The following is an 18,919-nucleotide window of genomic DNA, read 5'->3' as shown; positions in this document are numbered from 1 at the left end:
GTAATTTGGAGGCCAGTTCAATGCCTTGAGCTCTGTGTCATATTCCTCGGGCCATTCCTGAGCAATTTCTGCAGAGTGGCATGGCGCATCGTCCTGGGGGGTCACTACCATCAGGGAGTGCTGTTGCTGATGCGTGTCAATCCACGTGAACCCAGGACCCAAGGTTTAAAGCAGAACATTGGATTGTAATCAGATGATCAATGTTATACAATGTTTGAAGGGTCGGTGGCTGTCCTTAATTTAATGAGCATCTACTTGTTGGAGTGCCAGTTTATTCACTTTTTTCCACAGCTTCACCCAATGAGGTCTCTATTTGAGACATGACGCGCTGTCTTCATTTAACTTTCTTTTGTATTATTATATCCTCCCTGCAGTCACCTGGCTCAGGCTCGCCCTCTCCTCCAGGAGCAGAGTCATCCAGCAGACATCTGCTGCAGGAAGACAGCTTTGAATCTTCTCCCTCTAGTAAAGAGGTGTGTTCATTTTTTTTAGTTCATTTTATTATTCATTACACATTCACTAATGTTTGTAATGTTTAAAAGAATGATTCTCCTCTCTTTTTATTATTAGTCCAGGAGAAGCCTTGCGTCTTTCCCCACATATGTAGAAGGTGAGTCTTTAATCCTCTGCTGCAGAGGTTTTCAATCTCTCAAGGGAGAGTTGGAGGGATTTACTGTATGAAGTTAAGGAGACACAGTAGATACATGATTGTACTCTGAAAAAATGTGAATTTACCATATATCCTTAAATAGTTGGTGGGGCCTTTCTTTATCTCAGCTTCAGAGGGTATCAGGCTTTTGTGTAAAGTAGGTTTATGTTGGAGATAGGCTATTATTTCTAAGTCCCTCTGTTTGATAGGTACATTTGAGCATAATTTAATAAGAAGCCTCCTTGTTCTTTGAACTGCTTTGTATGCACTTTTGATTTTCATGCCTCCACACTGTGGCTGGAGGCATTGCGTATGTATGTTCATCCTATTCTCATGAACATTATATCTCAAGAAGGCCTAGAGGGAATTTCTTCAAATTTGGGACAAATGTTTACTTGGACTCAAGATGAACTGATTAGTGGTCAAAGGTTAAATGTCAAGGTTGCTGTCAGCTGATAGCACAAGAAGGATTTTCTTCATATTTGGCACAAATGTTAGATATGTTCGTTCATCCTATTCTTCTGAACATGATATCTCAAGAGGGCTTGGAGGGAATTTCTTCAAATTTGGCACAAATGTCCATCTGGACTTAATAATGAGCTCATTAGATTTTGGTGGTCAAAGATCACGGTCACTGTGACCTTGTATTCATCTCATTCTTGTTAACCCAAGGTCTCAAGAAGGTCTTGATAGAATTTCTTCAAAATTGGCACAAACATCCACTTGGACTTAAGAAGAAACTGATTAGAAGTTAGTGGTAAAAGGTAAAGGTCACTGTCACCTCATAAAACATATTTTGGCCATAACTCAAGAATTCATACACTTGTTAGGACAAAATTTCACACAAATGTCTGATAGGATAAAGTATTGAAGTGATGACATTTTATTTCCAAAAGATCAAAGGTCAACTTCACTGTGACATCATAATGATCTGCAAAAACACTTTTCTGGCCATTATGCAACGTCATAACTCATGGACATAAAGAAAGACATTTGGTCAGAGAATTCTAGTTTGTTACTGCATTATGTTTTAAATTAAAAGCTCTCTAACTTTATAGGACAGAAACCCTTTTCATAACAAGGCTTTTTTGAGAATGCATGTATCAAGGTTTGAACACTACCACTGTCTCCTGTGATTCCTGTGCTAATCAGGAATCAGGACTAGAAAAGGCTTAAGCATTATTTTGCTCTAAGCTAAATACTGAAGGCCACAACCATTACCTGAAAACAAAGCAGTGTCTGTACATTAATCATGGATTAGGCCTGAAAAGAATGCTCAACTGTCTGTTTGTGTTTTTAACTTAATGCTATGTTACTCCAAACCTTGTTTTCTGTAATAACTACTACTCAGTACTGTAAATGCACTTTTCTTTTACCTTTTTTATGGTTATGTATGTTACTTTAGATTAAATACTGGACCCACTGTCGTGCTGGTAAGCTTTTGGCAAACATTTTGGAATAAATCATGACAAAGTGATGGACAATTGGAGGGTTGTCCTTCTAACCTCTGCCTGGCCTATACTGTCAGTGTTAAGTATGTTGAAGCAGATTCATCAGTGATGCCCTGGTAGTACACAGCTTATTGAACTGCACTGCTGATCTAAGCCTGTTGTTAATGCTGCATTAGCATTTCTTAAATGTCAGGGCCCTCAGTAGCCAATAAAGATGTAGGAGGGGAGAGACGGGTGAGGGGGAGAGAATGGGGGAAGAGGATGGGGAAAGATAGGGAAATTCCACTTCACCAGTCACATTACATCTGTGTTTTTTTTCCAATGGGTGCGCACACACACGCACACACACGCACACACACACACACACACACACACACACACACACACACACACACACACACACTATGTCCCACTCCAATTATGAGAACATGATGCTATGGAAACTTTAGGCCATCACTGTGAGTCAGACGGCAGCATACGTTGTCAATGTGTTGCCACATCATTTCATTAATAGTTCCTTTCCCATGGCTACCACTCTCTAATGACACATACATTTTTAATAGTTTAAAAGGTGTAACTAATGGCATTAATAAATAATCTGCCAATAGATCAGTAATTAACCACTAATTAAAATATTGTATAATTATGTTTATCATCCTCCAGTTTGACGATCATGTAATTTGGCACCAAGTGCAGGGAAAATAGAGACTAAGGTCTGAGACAGGTCATTTCACCAGATGTGTTTCCAAGTGATTGTTGATTTCCAGAGGAATATTCATGAAATATCAGCTATACTGATTTCAATTTAATGTGATTATTTATTCATTTATTATTGTATATTTCATATATGTCTGTCCGGTAGAATATTACAAACCCATACCTTTTGTTTAATGTCTAGCATTTATAATTTAAGTATAGATGGATGGCTTATCACAGATTAACAGTTAAAAGCAAGCAAACAAACTTAATTCATAAAGAACCTACCAACCAGTTTTCTAAGAAAATGAAGTATTCAAACCATTTTGGGTGGGGTCAGGCTGGATTTTTTGAGCCCGGTCTAAGCTCTACGCTGAGAGCAGCTGACATAGTATTAAGAGCGACAAAGACCACGGTGGGTGGGATGGGAGGTGAATGGGTCAAACAAAACTGGAATTTTCAGCCATAAGACTGCAGTTTATGTCCATCGTGAAACCAAAAGTCACTGTTGTTTTAACATAATGTTACGTAGGTCTAACTTATACAGTCACTCACTTGACTTATTTAAGTCACATTACATCACAGTTATGTAACAAACGTACCTCTTTTAACCCAAAACATGAGCTTTTTATAAACCTAATCAATTACTTGAATTGCCTAAACCTAACTGCATTAGGTTTTATGTGTTTGGTGGCGTCACATAGATCTGCTAAAGGGTATCCTGTGTGTCCGATCAGATGCCAAGGGGTGTGACAAAGTGATGGTATTTGACGACCTGGAATGAGAACGGGTTGGACCCAATAGGATCACATAGTTAGTCGTTTTTTTGTTAAACACACTCTACTGCAAGCCTCAATATTTAATTAGTATTACTATTATAGAATGCTACTCCTACATGCTTTAATTTTCCTGTTAAAATAACAAAATGTACCTATACCAATGAATCATTTTTCTGGAATTTCTGGAATTTAAATTTATGTATTGTTAGAAATGTTCATATGTTATAAAATGTTTTAATATAACACATTGTAAGTGACGGAACAAAAATTAAACTTAAAATTAGCCTTTTGGCTAACACTGGCACATATACAGTGATATTCATCAATGTGTATTGTCCTGAGAATATATGAAAATAATAGTAAATTGAAAAATATGAAAAAAAAAGGAATTACCTGAAAAGTAAAAAACACAAACAACGTAACAAAATAAAATACAGTATACCATACGCTATACTATAAACTGTCAGTTTAATTTTATTTCATTTTTTCCAAGATCCAAATTGGTGAGCCCATTAGAATATATTTAAAAAAAAAAAAAACATATTTGGATTTTTTTTTTCTCTCTATTATAATAACCTTGTTGTTATACATGTATTTAAGTTATTTCCTTCTGTATTTCTAGTGGTTTAGTTAAATTCAGCTAATTTTCCAAACTGTGACGGGGAAACATTGTGTTGTAGTGAGACTGAACCCCTCTCCTCCGTCTAGTCCCAGGCCCATGTGACCCAGAGGACCTGATAGATGGGATCATCTTTGCAGCCAACTACCTGGGCTCCACCCAGCTGCTGTCGGATAAGACTCCATCCAAGAACATCCGCATGATGCAGGCACAGGAGGCTGTCAGCCGCATCAAGGTGAAAACACACACTCATGTAGTGTATGCACACACTGGTTTGCATTTTTACATTCTATAGTCAATTGCAATGTTTCAAACTCAGTCAGACTGCAGCATTTTGGTACCAAATAAATAGATGATACATAATGTAGGCACTAAACATCATATTGTACCTGTAGTATTTTCTATATTCTTCTTTTTCTAAAACCCTAATTTTCCCATTTTTGTATTATTCAATTTTTTATTCAGTTCAATTTTATTTATAAAGCCAAATATCACAAATCACAATTTGCCTCAGAGGGCTTTACAGCATGGGGCATCCCTCTGTCCTTATATCCCTGTCCTAGTATTTCCTGTCTTACCAGTTATGACTGAAGTCATGTTATATGACTGTGCAACCAGTTGCATCTAATCCCAACTCTATTTGTCTGTTGTATGAACATAAGTATATCTAAACATCCAAATCTACATCTCTGCCATAATCTTAAAGCCATATTGATAAAACATTTGTTTTTCAGATGTCATATTATCAGATGATATTTTACTCTGTACAAGCAGAAAAGTGAGATTATGCTCATCATATATAGTTGGCGAGGCAAGAAGCTCCATTCTATAACACCACTGTACCATCAGAGCGGACTGAGTGTTCCTGTAGCTCCAACAGCTCCGACCGAGAGATAAGTCTTCTCTCTAGTTGACAGAGATCCATTTAAACACATGCAAATTAAAGGCAGCTACAATGTATTTACATTTTTGTATGTTGTGCTCCTATTATGGTTATTATGGTAAAAGTTTGTGGTAATTGGAGTTAATGGAAAGTGTACTAACTGTTCAGTTTTTTCCTATAATAATTAAATTTACATATAAAATACAAGTGCATGTCATGAAAGCAAGTGATACGAAATCACAGTTACATATCCTTAGCTTTTGCATAAACTATTAATAAGTCTATAGATTTATATACTGTTGTTAGTTGTAATGTTAGTGTGCGTCACTTTAGAAATGCTGATATGATGTATGAAATGTGCAAATGTTATGTATTAAAAAGGTACAATGCAAACATTTTCTTCTGGCGACTCGGCTGCTAAGTGAGTCACCCCGTGCCTACAATGTCACTAAACTGAGAGCTACGTTTCCATGGTAAAGGTCATGTTGGCAGAGTTTTCTTCTCCAGCAGAGATGGCTGTTCACTAGATAGCTTCAGCACCACTTCCAGTAGTGTGGTTATCCCTCTGGTTTGGGATTTTCTCCTTTGAATTTTCTTCTTTACATTTCTGAAACTTGTTCAAAGACCTTTTAAACAGCTGTGATGCTCTTCTTGGCAGTTGTTGTGCAGAGATATGTTAGGCTACTGCAGGACATGTGAAAACATGGCCTACCTCCACATAACATACCTGAAACTTGAGAGCCCAGATATTGCAGGTTTAATGAGGGTGTACCTATGTGTCCCTCATCAGTGCGTCCTGTGTCCTTGGCCTGAGGGAGTAGGTTTGACTTATATGTAGCCTTACAACATCACAAATCATGCATTTGCTTCATAGGCCTTTACAACCTGCACAGTATAAGACACTTTTTTTCCTCAGCCCTTTGATTCAGATTATGAAAAAGTCCTCAAAAAACCTGAATGAATAAAAAAAATGGATGAAACCTCAGGAAGATCAACTAAGGAGGGATCCCTCAGATTGACAATGATGACTTGTATCTGTGCAAAGTTTGTCACTAGAGAGGTGTTTTTACATTTTTCTATTGAAGGGGGAGATGTCTGTGCACTTCATAAAATCTGAGACTCAAACATACCCCAAGCAAGCTAGATTAGGTAAGTCACTATTGAAAGCCAGTCGCTGTCTAATAAGGGAAACACAAAGTGACAGGGGAAACAGACTTCAGACTATATTCCCATCCTCCCAGACCCTGAACATATCCCAGGTTTGAACAGGATTTATCCATCATTAGAATTTGGCTGTCTGAGTGCTTTCTCCACTTTAAAGAAGTATTTACTGCTGGAAAGTCTTTTCATAAAACTGGACTCTATGAAGCAGGAAGAGGGCAAAAACCCACAACTACCAGAATGCACTGCACCACACTAGACCAATAAATGGTCCTGCAGGTGGGTGATGTAATGTGCGTTGCCCATCTGAAAATAATGTGGCGGCCGACTGGTAACAAACGATCTGGAATTACAGTTGAAAAGTAAGTTAAAATATATTTATGGAAATGTTTGAGTTGAGAAATAGATGCAATAACAGAATCTTGATACATATTTGATCAGCACTGCTTAGTTTTACTGTTTTATTGGAGTTTGGTTTAAAGTAGAGAAAGAGAAAGGTGTGGCTCTCTCCCTTGATCCACTTCTATACTTTCCGTATCTATGGTGGCGGTCATGCAAAAATAAGGAAGTACAATCTGTAGTTGGAGCAACAGCCCAAGAGTGTGCCAAGAGATCTGGGTGCTGGCAAGATGGAGGGAAGTTAAACGCTCAGAACCCATCTTGTTATGATACAAAACTGGTCAAAGTTGGCTAAGTAATCCTTTAACAAAGACAAAACACAAATCATGATTGTAGGGCCAAAAACACATTTATGTGTGTCAAATACATCTCTCAGCCTTGATGGCAGAACCATTCTTCCTTATACATCAGTCAAAAATGTGGTTGTCACTTCTGACTCATCACTTTCATTCAAAAAACACGTCAATAAGATCACAAAGATGGCTTTCTTCCATCTCATCCACATTGCCCAAGTTACCCCATTTTACACAGTCAGACACAGAAAGTGTCACTGATGCCTTCATCTCCTCCAGTGTTGGAGGCAGGATATGTATTTCTTTTGGCATCATATTTTTGCATTTATAGCTTAGATAAGTTGGTGACTTTAAAATTTGGCTATGAACATAAGTCCTATACTTAAAAGGTTGTTTTTTTCTGTATTTTTAATTTTAAATGGTTAATACTTAAAACTGCACCTGTCAGATGCAATTTGATGTCATCATAATTTCTTGCTTGGTGATAGTGCTTGGTAGATAAAGCTTCAGGTTTTGTTTTATAGGACGAAAGTGTGACAGTGTCACTTAACATCTCCACTGTTGTTCCCCTGAATTTCTCCCCCCTGTATGACAACAGCTGACACTCCAATCTCATCCTACACATGCCACTATCTACCAAACTAAAATACTGTTTTCTTCCAAATTCTGTCATAACACTGATCACTAAAATTTCCAGGTAAAATGACCTTGACATTTGGAAATTCTTCCCAGAAACCCAGGTTTTTTGCTTGAGTGAGCAGAACTGACCAGCTTGAAATGTGGGCTCAGCTGGCCATGCTTTCATTTCCAAAAGAGGATTAATATACCCAGAACACCTAGTGAATCAGTCCTCCCTAAGACATCCAGCAACAAGGAACGTCTATGCAACAGATTATGGTTGCAATAGTATGAGATTTTCATGGTACGACAACCATCTCAGAAAATATCGCGGTTTCACGGTATCACGGTATCACGGCACTATATAATTTATATTATAATCAGTCAGAATGACCCTTAAAGGAATGAAAATGGAAGGTTTATTGTTGGTTGAATAAACATTTTATTACTATAATTTAAACTTGAAACCATTTTGTTAATGGAAGTATGTGTAAAAAAAAATTCTTTTGAAAATACCTAAAATAAAGGGGAGATTCAACTTCCAGCAAATACACAGGGTATGATAATGGTCAACTTACAGTATACCTTGAAACCAGTATATTGCTGCAACCCTACAACAGATGACCTTAAACATCTGTGTGTATTTGATAGACGTTGGCCACCATTATAGTCTGTCTTTGTGCAGCCAGCCCTGTGAGTTTCACACTGTGAGAATAGAGGAGCCTATTTTGTGATGTGCTGTAGCTCTGTACAGAAATATGTGATCGTCAGCCCTCAGTCTTTTCTGGAGCCTAAACAACAGAGACACCTGCTGGTAGGGGAAGGCTAATACAAATACACTTTATCTTTATATTACCTTACATGGTGAAGTATCCAAAGGCTCCTACTGTAACATGAGTGCATAGTGTTTTAGTATGAATAGAGTGAACACTGACAGCAGTCCAGAGTGTGTTGGCAGAAGGTATTCTACAGGCAGATGGTGGTCAGAACAGATGAGCTCTCCTGCTTTCAGCTGTAGGACAGGTAGAGGGTGAGGGGCTCTGCCCTGTAGCTCATAGTTTTTCTTTGAACAGAGTATGATGGAACTGTTTTAGGAGCCTGCAAAGTAGACATTTTGATTGTCCTTTGTACTATCAGAATTGTGGTAAAACTGAAAATGAAGAATTTATTGTAATGCCTTGTAGACTTAAAGGTCCAGTGTGTAGGATTTAGGGGGATATATTGTTACCATAGAATGAGTTCTTTATATCTACATAGGGAGCAGGTCCTTGTCTGCCGAGACTGCCATGTTGCACTGCCATGTTTCTACAGTAGCTCAGAACGGACAAACCAAACACTGGATCTAATTATGGCCATTCACATTTTCACATTTTTGTGTTGGCCACCGTAGTTAGCAGTCCCTCCAAGACAAGAGCATTGGAAAACACTGATTTTATTTTAGGGCTGCAATCAACCAAAGAAAATCTTGGTTGACTGAAATTTTACCTACTCTTTGACCAATCGATTGGTGGATGGGGGAAAAAATCTGGTTACCTTTTAGACAGCACAACCTGGTGGCATATTGTGTCTATTAAAGCATTTTTTTCCTGTCACAGGGCTCGAAATTTAGACGTTAACTTTGGGGTCCACGATGCCATATGAGAGAGGGACTTACTATTTTTAGCCCAGAAGCTAACATTAGTCATCGTGCCACTCCAACAAGGTCACCAGTGTGATCCTATTCCTTTCAGAAGCTTTATAATCCAGCCTTGAACTGCAGTGTCTTTTTGAAGACTATGTAAAATAAATCCATAATGATAACACAAAGACACTGAATGCCTTTTGTGATTATTTATATGTTTTACAATTAAAAAGGAGAGTTAAAAAGAGTGTTTAACTTTGGTTAAAATGTTGCACTCGTCACTGTCACCACTTTGTCCAGTCACATGGGAGAAGGGGCGGGACAAACACAACAAAGACCCAATCATTACAGAGGACAATTTGGAGTGCTGAACAACAACAGCTGATATTCTTCAGCTGGGTTTAAGAAATGCTGTGGTGGACACAGGACCTTATTAAGGTTACACCAGGGACTGTCCGACCAATGAGAATTCGGTTGGAACACAACGACCGAACGACCGAAACAATAAACTAGCCAACCAGAACTTTACAGCCCAATTTTGTTTTTTGTTTTTTTGAACATGAAACTGCTTTAGTTAGTGTTTTTACCAGTTCAGTCACCTGGTCCATTTGTTTTGGAGAGTAAGAGATCTCTGTGGATAATTCAGCTCCTGGTATAAACCTTTTGAACATTAGAATCTAGAGTTATCAGAGAAACAGAGAAGCACAGATCAGCAGGTGCTGGGCTAACAGCCTGTTTCTGACATGCGGAACAATGAAGGAGAAACAATGATTTGTAACGTGAAACTGCTTCATTCAGTGTTTTTCCCAGTTTAAATAACCTTGCCAGTTTGTTTTGGAGGGGAATAATTCGGCTCCTAATAAAAACCTCCTGAGCGATGAACACTGAAGGAATTCTAAGCAGGACAAGTTTCAGCAGGTTGCAATTGGCAATCCTCACCACTAGATTCCACTAAATCCCCCTAAATCTTACACACTGCTCCCTCATTTTACTTAACAAACTGTAGCTGAAAGGTGAACAGTGGAGGAGAAGATGGAGAGGTGCACCACAGACCACAGAGAGTTTGTAACATCATTGCTGTGTGTGCAATACTGCACAATGGTTGCAAGCTGCAGCATGATTAGATGCTCTAGACAGGGCTGAAGTGGGTTGACAGGATTGGCTGGATCTGCTTTTACTACTATTTTATATTTGTGGCTTGCCAGTGCCACAAACTGCAAACTGTAAATTTCTTATTGGTAGAAACAGTATTGAGATCTAAGGTGTTTCTTTATTTAGCAATGAGATTTTACACATATAACCTGGATAACTCAGTGGTTTGTATTGTTAGCCCCTACACAAAATGTCGAAATCCAAAAATGTATTGCTATTTTCTGCATTTTCAATTGGCCCAGTATTTCAAGGCATATCTATCAGAAAACTACAACACATCATCAAAAAGTCTACTATGTATTCTAAAACGGTTACATCACACTTTCTCCTGCTGAAGGTCAGAGCAGAAAGCTTCATTAACAACGTGTGTTAGACCTCGGTTCACTTTTAGTTCAGTTCTTGATTATGTGATGCTTGATAAACACAGGTGCACTTTTAGTATGAAAGTGAAATTTAAAACTGGGCACATGAGCAAAGGGCATGCAAAGTCCTCCATCTTCAAATACTGTACAGATCAGGGGTAGGCAACCTGCTGCTCTGGAGCCCCACGCAGTTCTTCAGACCCTCTACAGTGGCTCCCTGTGGCTTTGACATAAAATTATCTGGAAAAGAATAATGGTTATTTTTTAACATTCAGTTTTTCATTTGTCATTGCTGTAGGCCTCAAGTGATTACTGCATTCTACAATTGTAAAAATGTGTAGTTTATACATTGAATTAAAAAACATTTTAATGTTTCATTAACCAAAATGTGCATCATACGTCTGACCTGGTGCCTTTTCCTCTAAATTTTGCCAAACTTCAGTGGCTGTGGCTAGCCTGGAGTCTCTCTAGCAAGGCTAGCTATACATTACAAATCCAACAAAGGAAAAGTCTTGGAATTTAAGTACTAAATAATTATAAATAGCCCACTGCCACCTTGTAGTACATCACATTAACGAATGCACATTTAGACCTATTTGTAATATCGATGGGCTAATTTAGACTTAATAGGCTGTTACCTATATTCAAATATGTTTTGCGGCATATGTATTTTTATTTTTTTTTTTTTCCTTGCTGACTCCTAAATGTACAATATGAACACACCTACTCAGTGTGAACAAAATGTCAAACACTGTACAGTATGATGTCACAACAGAATAAACAGCCCGTCCCCACCTCCCTCTCTGTGATCCAGTCAGTCTCTCCTGTGCACTGCTCTAACCCATGACTCTCCTGTCTGCTTTATTCCATGCCTGGCAGACGGCCCAGAAATTAGCCCAGAACAGGAAGAAGGTGCAGTACCTATATATCCGTCTCTTCCTCCAAACTGCACAGCACTGTATCTCTTTCTCCTCTGCCTGGCTCTTTGTCTCTTTCTGTGTCTGTGTGTGCGTATCCCTGTCCTGTCCTTTGTGTCCTCTTCACTGTACTGTCATTCTGATGAATTGTTGGCATTTTCCTGAATCCAGCTTTGTATTGTTGGAGGTGTGATTTTCATTTATACTGTATGGTCCCTCCCTTTGGTCTCCAGTCCCTTCACCATTTTTTCATTCCATATCAGACATTTTGTAACACCCCCCCCCCCCCCCCCCCCCCTCCATATAATTTGATCAAACTGGTCAACTGTATGTCTTAGAATGCAGTTAGCTGGATGCAGGAAAGAGCTGTGATCTTTCTGACACTGTGAGCTCTTACTGGGTTTGTGGTTTCATTAAGTGTGTTTTCTCTCTCTCTGCTGCAGATTCTGTATTTGTAGGTACACTGTGTGTGACCGTACATACAGTACAGGCCAAAAGTTTGGACACACCTTCTCATTCAATGCGTTTTCTTTATTTTCATGACTATTTACATTGTAGATTCTCACTGAAGGCATCAAAACTATGAATGAACACATGTGGAGTTATGTACTTAACAAAAAAAGGTGAAATAACTGAAAACATGTTTTATATTCTAGTTTCTTCAAAATAGCCACCCTTTGCTCGGATTACTGCTTTGCACACTCTTGGCATTCTCTCCATGAGCTTCAAGAGGTAGTCACCTGAAATGGTTTCCACTTCACAGGTGTGCCTTATCAGGGTTAATTAGTGGAATTTCTTGCTTTATCAATGGGGTTGGGACCATCAGCTGTGTTGTGCAGGAGTCAGGTTAATACACAGCCGACAGCCCTATTGGACAACTGTTAAAATTCATATTATGGCAAGAACCAATCAGCTAACTAAAGAAAAATGAGTGGCCATCATTACTTTAAGAAATGAAGGTCAGTCAGTCCGGAAAATTGCAAAAACTTTAAGTGTGTCCCCAAGTGGAGTCGCAAAAACCATCAAGCGCTACAACGAAACTGGCACACATGAGGACCGACCCAGGAAAGGAAGACCAAGAGTCACCTCTGCTTCTGAGGATAAGTTCATCCGAGTTAACTGTTAAGAGGAGACTGCGCGAATCAGGCCTTCATGGTCAAATAGCTGCTAGGAAACCACTGCTAAGGAGAGGCAACAAGCAGAAGAGATTTGTTTGGGCCAAGAAACACAAGGAATGGACATTAGACCAGTGGAAATCTGTGCTTTGGTCTGATGAGTCCAAATTTGAGATCTTTGGTTCCAACCGCCGTGTCTTTGTGAGACGCAGAAAAGGTGAACGGATGGATTCCACATGCCTGGTTCCCACTGTGAAGCATGGAGGAGGAGGTGTGATGGTGTGGGGGTGTTTTGCTGGTGACACTGTTGGGGATTTATTCAAAATTGAAGGCACACTGAACCAGCATGGCTACCACAGCATCCTGCAGCGACATGCCATCCCATCCAGTTTGCGTTTAGTTGGACGATCATTTATTTTTCAACAGGACAATGACCCCAAACACACCTCCAGGCTGTGTAAGGGCTATTTGACCAAGAAGGAGAGTGATGGAGTGCTGCGGCAGATGACCTGGCCTCCACAGTCACCGGACCTGAACCCAATCGAGATGGTTTGGGGTGAGCTGGACCGCAGAGTGAAGGCAAAGGGGCCAACAAGTGCTAAACACCTCTGGGAACTCCTTCAAGACTGTTGGAAAACCATTTCAGGTGACTACCTCTTGAAGCTCATGGAGAGAATGCCAAGAGTGTGCAAAGCAGTAATCAGAGCAAAGGGTGGCTATTTTGAAGAAACTAGAATATAAAACATGTTTTCAGTTATTTCACCTTTTTTTGTTAAGTACATAACTCCACATGTGTTCATTCATAGTTTTGATGCCTTCAGTGAGAATCTACAATGTAAATAGTCATGAAAATAAAGAAAACGCATTGAATGAGAAGGTGTGTCCAAACTTTTGGCCTGTACTGTAAATACATAAACATCCTCTTGTTTACTAACCTACCCAGAGTCAGATGACAAAATGTTATGTCAAATCATCTCTGTGCATCTTGTGCAGACTGAGGTGTTATAGACTAAATGCTAATATCAGCATGCTCACAATGACAATGATAACACGTTGATGTTATGTTACAATGGTCACCATATTAGCATGGTAACATGCTAATAAGCACTAAACAAAGTCATCTGAGGTTGATGGACATTGATCACAGATCGATTAGATGTTTCCATGGATTGTTTACTATTGTTATACCTCGGATCCATTGTAATCATAAATCATGAAACTTTTACAAATGTTTTACATATATATTTCAAGTACTCAATGGGTGATTGTTTCATATAGATTTTGGGTGGAATAAGGCTTTAAAATGCATGTAAAATATATTTATTGATATATTTGAATAGATGAATCAGCCTCATCCCAAATATTTATACTAATCGTAGTCATTGGTTGGATTAATGTCATGGTAACCCTTTTTAATAACCATCATCAATAAATGGTAAATGATAGTTAATTAATGTTTAATTCATAGTTACTTTACTTTTAACAATTAAATGATGATTAATAATGATTACTAAATACTAGAATTTACATTATTTAAAAAGTTTAGCATTGCACATATTGTAACATTTCAGTCAGACACTTTAGCCAAAGAAAACTTTATTTATATTTTGCAGTATTATATTTGGCAGTATGGCTCTGTTCTGGGGCCTCTGCCTTTCCTTGAGCATGTGGAGAAAGCCTAAGGCAGAGAGACCATACTTCTCCGCCCTTCCAAGCACCTACACGAACAGCCTGAGGCAGGGAGAGCAGCAGCAAATACTCCCTGGGAACAGTACGGAGCAAGCATCAATGACAAACAGAAATGACATTGATAAGTCAGATACAACAGAAAAAGGAGGAGCTGGGGTGGAAGTTGCAAAGCAGCTTGCAGAGGAAGCAGCAACAGAAGGCAGGCTAGAGCAGTCTAAATAGGGCACCCTGAATGAGATTTGCCAATTAGTTGCATAGAAAGGAATCATGTGAACTATCAGATGACTCCCTTCCCTCAATAAGCTGCTCCATCAGTTGACTGGGCTGCTTGATATCAGCTGATGTAGCTCAGCATGCCCTGGCTGAACTAACGCTAAACTCAGTTTAATATACGATATTAAATATTTGTTAATGATTAACAAATGATTTTTAAACCTTAAAGAAATATGACAGATAGATGGAGCAGATATTTGTAACACTTTGTTAATGATTAATAATTGATTTGTAATCCATTATTTAACATTGTTTGGATGGTATATAGTAATAAATGATAATATATAATGGCTTATTAAATGGTTAATGAATACTGTGTGGTGCACTGGTAAAAAAAGAATTTGGGTAGCCATTATACTGGGACAATGTTTTTAAACTGTTACACTATTATATATTATAGCATTATTAATAATCAGTAAACACCATTAATAATCATTTCATTATTTAACAGTAAAGTGACTGTTTATTTACTATCAATTTACCATTTATTATTGATGGTTAAAAGGAAGTGTTATGTATTTTACTTTACCAAAAATTGGAATGCATCTATATTATCATGATTATCATATCATCAGCGTTTACAGGTAATACACACCTAACTTCACAACAATTTTCCCACTGAAATACTTGTTGATAGTGAATTACCCAGGTCAGGAAGCCATACAGTAGGTGTGAAAAATTTAACAAGCACAGTTCTAAGTAAATTTGCCCACTGCATGTTTAGAGTATCTAAAAAGGTATGCAGGCAACTAGACAGAAAAAAGATATTATGTTTGACTTTTTTTTTAATATTTATAGAAATGATCAATTAGGAGCTGTTAGAGTTAGCTCTGCAGCTTGAGTCCAGACTCTTTTAGTCAGAGGGTACTTTGACTTTGAATTTCTGTGTATTCAGGAACACCCGCTCTTAAGGTTTTAGCCTTTTTATGTCTGTATGTTTTGTGAATATGGTTGTGTATATGTGTGCGTAGGCCCCTGAGGGTGAGCCTCAGCCCATGACAGAGGTGGATCTCTTCATCTCCACCCAGAGAATCAAAGTGCTCAATGCTGACTCCCAGGTACTTACTCTGACTGACGTACAACACACAGCTGTGTAGTGCCTATTCCTGCCACCTCACTGAGAAAAAACCAGCAATGTAAATATTAGAAGATCTCTGGCAAACACACTGAAATGAAGCTAAGTACACTGTAGACTACACAGTTACATGTGGTACTAACCAGTCATTCAGATAAAAAATGAACTCCACAGTCCAATTGGGATTCAGATCAGATCGCTGTCTGGTTCTGCTTGTAATTCATTTAGGGAGTAAAGACTTTCTGGTCAAGAAAAAAAAAGCAGGCCACCCAACTAAGTTCCGAAATGTATAAATAGAACAAGTTGTATGTACTGGATTAGCCAGCTAGCAAAAAACACAAAGTTTACACTAATACACTATCCAGGCCAAACCTCACACTCAGCTTTGACCACTGTTTGTTTTAACCTAATTAAATGTATTCAATGAATTTTGACTTCAGTCATTTTTTTTTTCACCTCAGTTAAATGTGTTCAATGAAATTTGGTGGGAGAGAATTAAGGGCAGATGCATGATGCAGGTTGTTATGGCAGTGGGGAAAAGCAGCTTTATATTTTATGAATTGTGGGCAGACTTCAGCAATAACGTTTAACAGAAATGTACATGGAGTCTTAATTCATAACGATAAACAGCAAAAGAAAAATTTGCACGTGAAATTATATCTAAATATGAAATAAATTTTGCAATAAATATGCTTACACTGGCCTAAATCAGGAAAGATTTGGTGTCCCACTCACCCAAAGGTCCTGTCCCAATTGCCCAAATGAAACGCACACACAGACAGAAAAAAAAGAGGTTGAGGGTTAGTTTACTTAAACAGGTATGTCACGCCTCCTTGGAATATGAATGAATCTTCAGTATTACAGAAATACAGTCAGGTCCATAATTATTTGGACAATGATACAGTTGTCATCATTTTGGCTCTGTACACCACCACAATGGGTTTTAAATGAAACAATGAATACCTGCTTAAAGTGCAGACTCTCAGCTTTCATTTAAGGCTTTTTTTCAACCATTTCTTCACACAGCCCCCGACTTTAAGGGCTCATAAGTATTTGGACAAACTAACATAATCATCAATTAAACAGTCAGTTTTAATACTTGGTTGCAAATCCTTTACAGTCAATGACTGCCTGAAGTGTTGGACACATAGGCATCATCAGATGCTGGGTTTCTTCCCTGGTGATGCTCTGCCAGCCCTTTACTGCAGCCGTCTGCACTTCCTGCTTGTGTTTTGGGTGTTTTGCCCTCAGTTTTGGCTTCAGCAAGAGAAACGCATGCTCAATTGGATTCAGATCAGATGATATGACTTGGCCATTGCAGAACATTCCACTTCTTTGCCTTAAAAATGTCTTTGGTTGCTTTTGCAATATGCTTCAGGTCAATGTCCATCTGCACTGTGAAGCATCGTCCAATGAGTTTTGAAGCATTTAGTTGAATCTGAGCAGATAATGGTGCCCCAAACACTTCAGCTTTCATCCTGCTGCTCTTGTAAGCAAGACAAGACTTCACTAGAATAAATACAGAGGGTTTATCACAAGATGCAAACCATTGGTTAGCCTTAAAAATGGAAGGCCAGATTAGAGTTTGTCAAAAACCATCTAAAAAGCCTGTACAGTTGTGGAACAGCATACTATGGACAGATAAAACAAAGATCAACTACCAGAATGATGGAAAGACAAGAGAAGGAAGAAGGGAAGGAACTGCTCATGATCCAAAGCACACCACCTCATCAGTGAAGCATGGTGGAGGTACTGTTATGTCATGGCCATGTATGGCTGCCAGTGGAACTGGTTCTCTTGTATTTATTGATGATGTGACTGCTGACAAGAGCAGCAGGATGAAAGCTGAAGTGTTTGGGGCACCATTATCTGCTCAGATTCAACCAAATGCTTCAAAACTCATTGGACGATGCTTCACAGTGCAGTTGGACAATGACCTGAAGCATATTGCAAAAGCAACCAAAGACATTTTTAAGGCAAAGAAGTGGAATGTTGTGCAATGGCCAAGTCATATCATCTGATCTGAATCCAATTGAGCATGCGTTTCTCTTGCTGAAGCCAAAACTGAGGGCAAAACACCCAAAACACAAGCAGGAAGTGCAGACGGCTGCAGTAAAGGGCTGGCAGAGCATCACCAGGGAAGAAACCCAGCATCTGATGATGCCTATGTGTCCAACACTTCAGGCAGTCATTGACTGTAAAGGATTTGCAACCAAGTATTAAAACTGACTGTTTAATTGATGATTATGTTAGTTTGTCCAAATACTTATGAGCCCTTAAAGTCGGGGGCTGTGTGAAGAAATGGTTGTCATTCCTACACGGTTCATACTACATTTTTGAAAAAAAGCCTTAAATGAAAGCTGAGAGTCTGCACTTTAAGCAGGTATTCATTGTTTCATTTAAAACCCATTGTGGTGGTGTACAGAGCCAAAATGACAACAACTGTATCATTGTCCAAATAATTATGGACCTGACTGTATATCATTTATTAAGCTATTTTTTTTAATTTATGGCTAGAAAGCTTGCAGAAGGAGTGAAATTCAAGAACCGTCCCAAACACCCCTAATTCACCCTATAGTGAATCTGCAGTTCATGATTTCAGTTTACGGCTGATATTGGCTTTAAAATTAACTATTAGAATCAGCCAACATGCTTTTTCTTGTTTTGCATAATAAATGAATATTACATGAAAAATATTGTATTTCATGTCTCCATCTGCTGGTGGGCCATCACAATAAGAGTATGCATGCATAATACGATGTTATTTCCACTACAGAAGAGACTTGATTATCACTAAAACTAGGTGGGGGAAAAAAATGGATATATCAATATCAGCCAAATAAGTTGTTATATATCGGCATATTGGATATCAGCAAAAAATCCAATATCATGCATCCCTACCATATAGTCTTTTTTCATGAGCTGTCATTAAAGGGATAGTGCACCCAAAAATGAAAATTCAGCCATTATCTGCTCACCCATATGCCGATGGAGGCTCAGGTGAAGTTTTAGAGTCCTCACATCCCTTGCGGAGATCCAAGGGGAGAGGGGGTAGCAGCACAACTCCACCTAATGGAGGCTTACGGCACCCCAGATTCAAATGTCCAAAAACACATAATTGAAACCACAAAATTTCTCTATACTGCTTGTCCATAGTGATCCAAGTG

At 38.6% G+C, this 18,919-nt stretch overlaps 1 protein-coding gene across 1 annotated transcript in view; it reads left to right on the top strand.

The window, feature by feature from the left end:
- apba1a (amyloid beta (A4) precursor protein-binding, family A, member 1a) overlaps positions 1-18,919 on the top strand; it is an 81,991-nt gene that overhangs the window by 52,005 nt on the left and 11,067 nt on the right. The window contains exons 4-8 of the mRNA XM_033619238.2: positions 375-473; positions 571-610; positions 4,284-4,429; positions 11,563-11,595; positions 15,649-15,735. Coding sequence (XP_033475129.1) covers positions 375-473; positions 571-610; positions 4,284-4,429; positions 11,563-11,595; positions 15,649-15,735 — 405 coding nt within the window. The remainder of the gene's footprint in view (positions 1-374; positions 474-570; positions 611-4,283; positions 4,430-11,562; positions 11,596-15,648; positions 15,736-18,919) is intronic.

The sequence above is a fragment of the Epinephelus lanceolatus genome, chromosome 9, assembly GCF_041903045.1.
Source record: "Epinephelus lanceolatus isolate andai-2023 chromosome 9, ASM4190304v1, whole genome shotgun sequence".
Classification (NCBI taxonomy): Eukaryota; Metazoa; Chordata; class Actinopteri; order Perciformes; family Serranidae; genus Epinephelus; species Epinephelus lanceolatus.
This window is presented reverse-complemented; position numbering and strand designations above follow the sequence as displayed.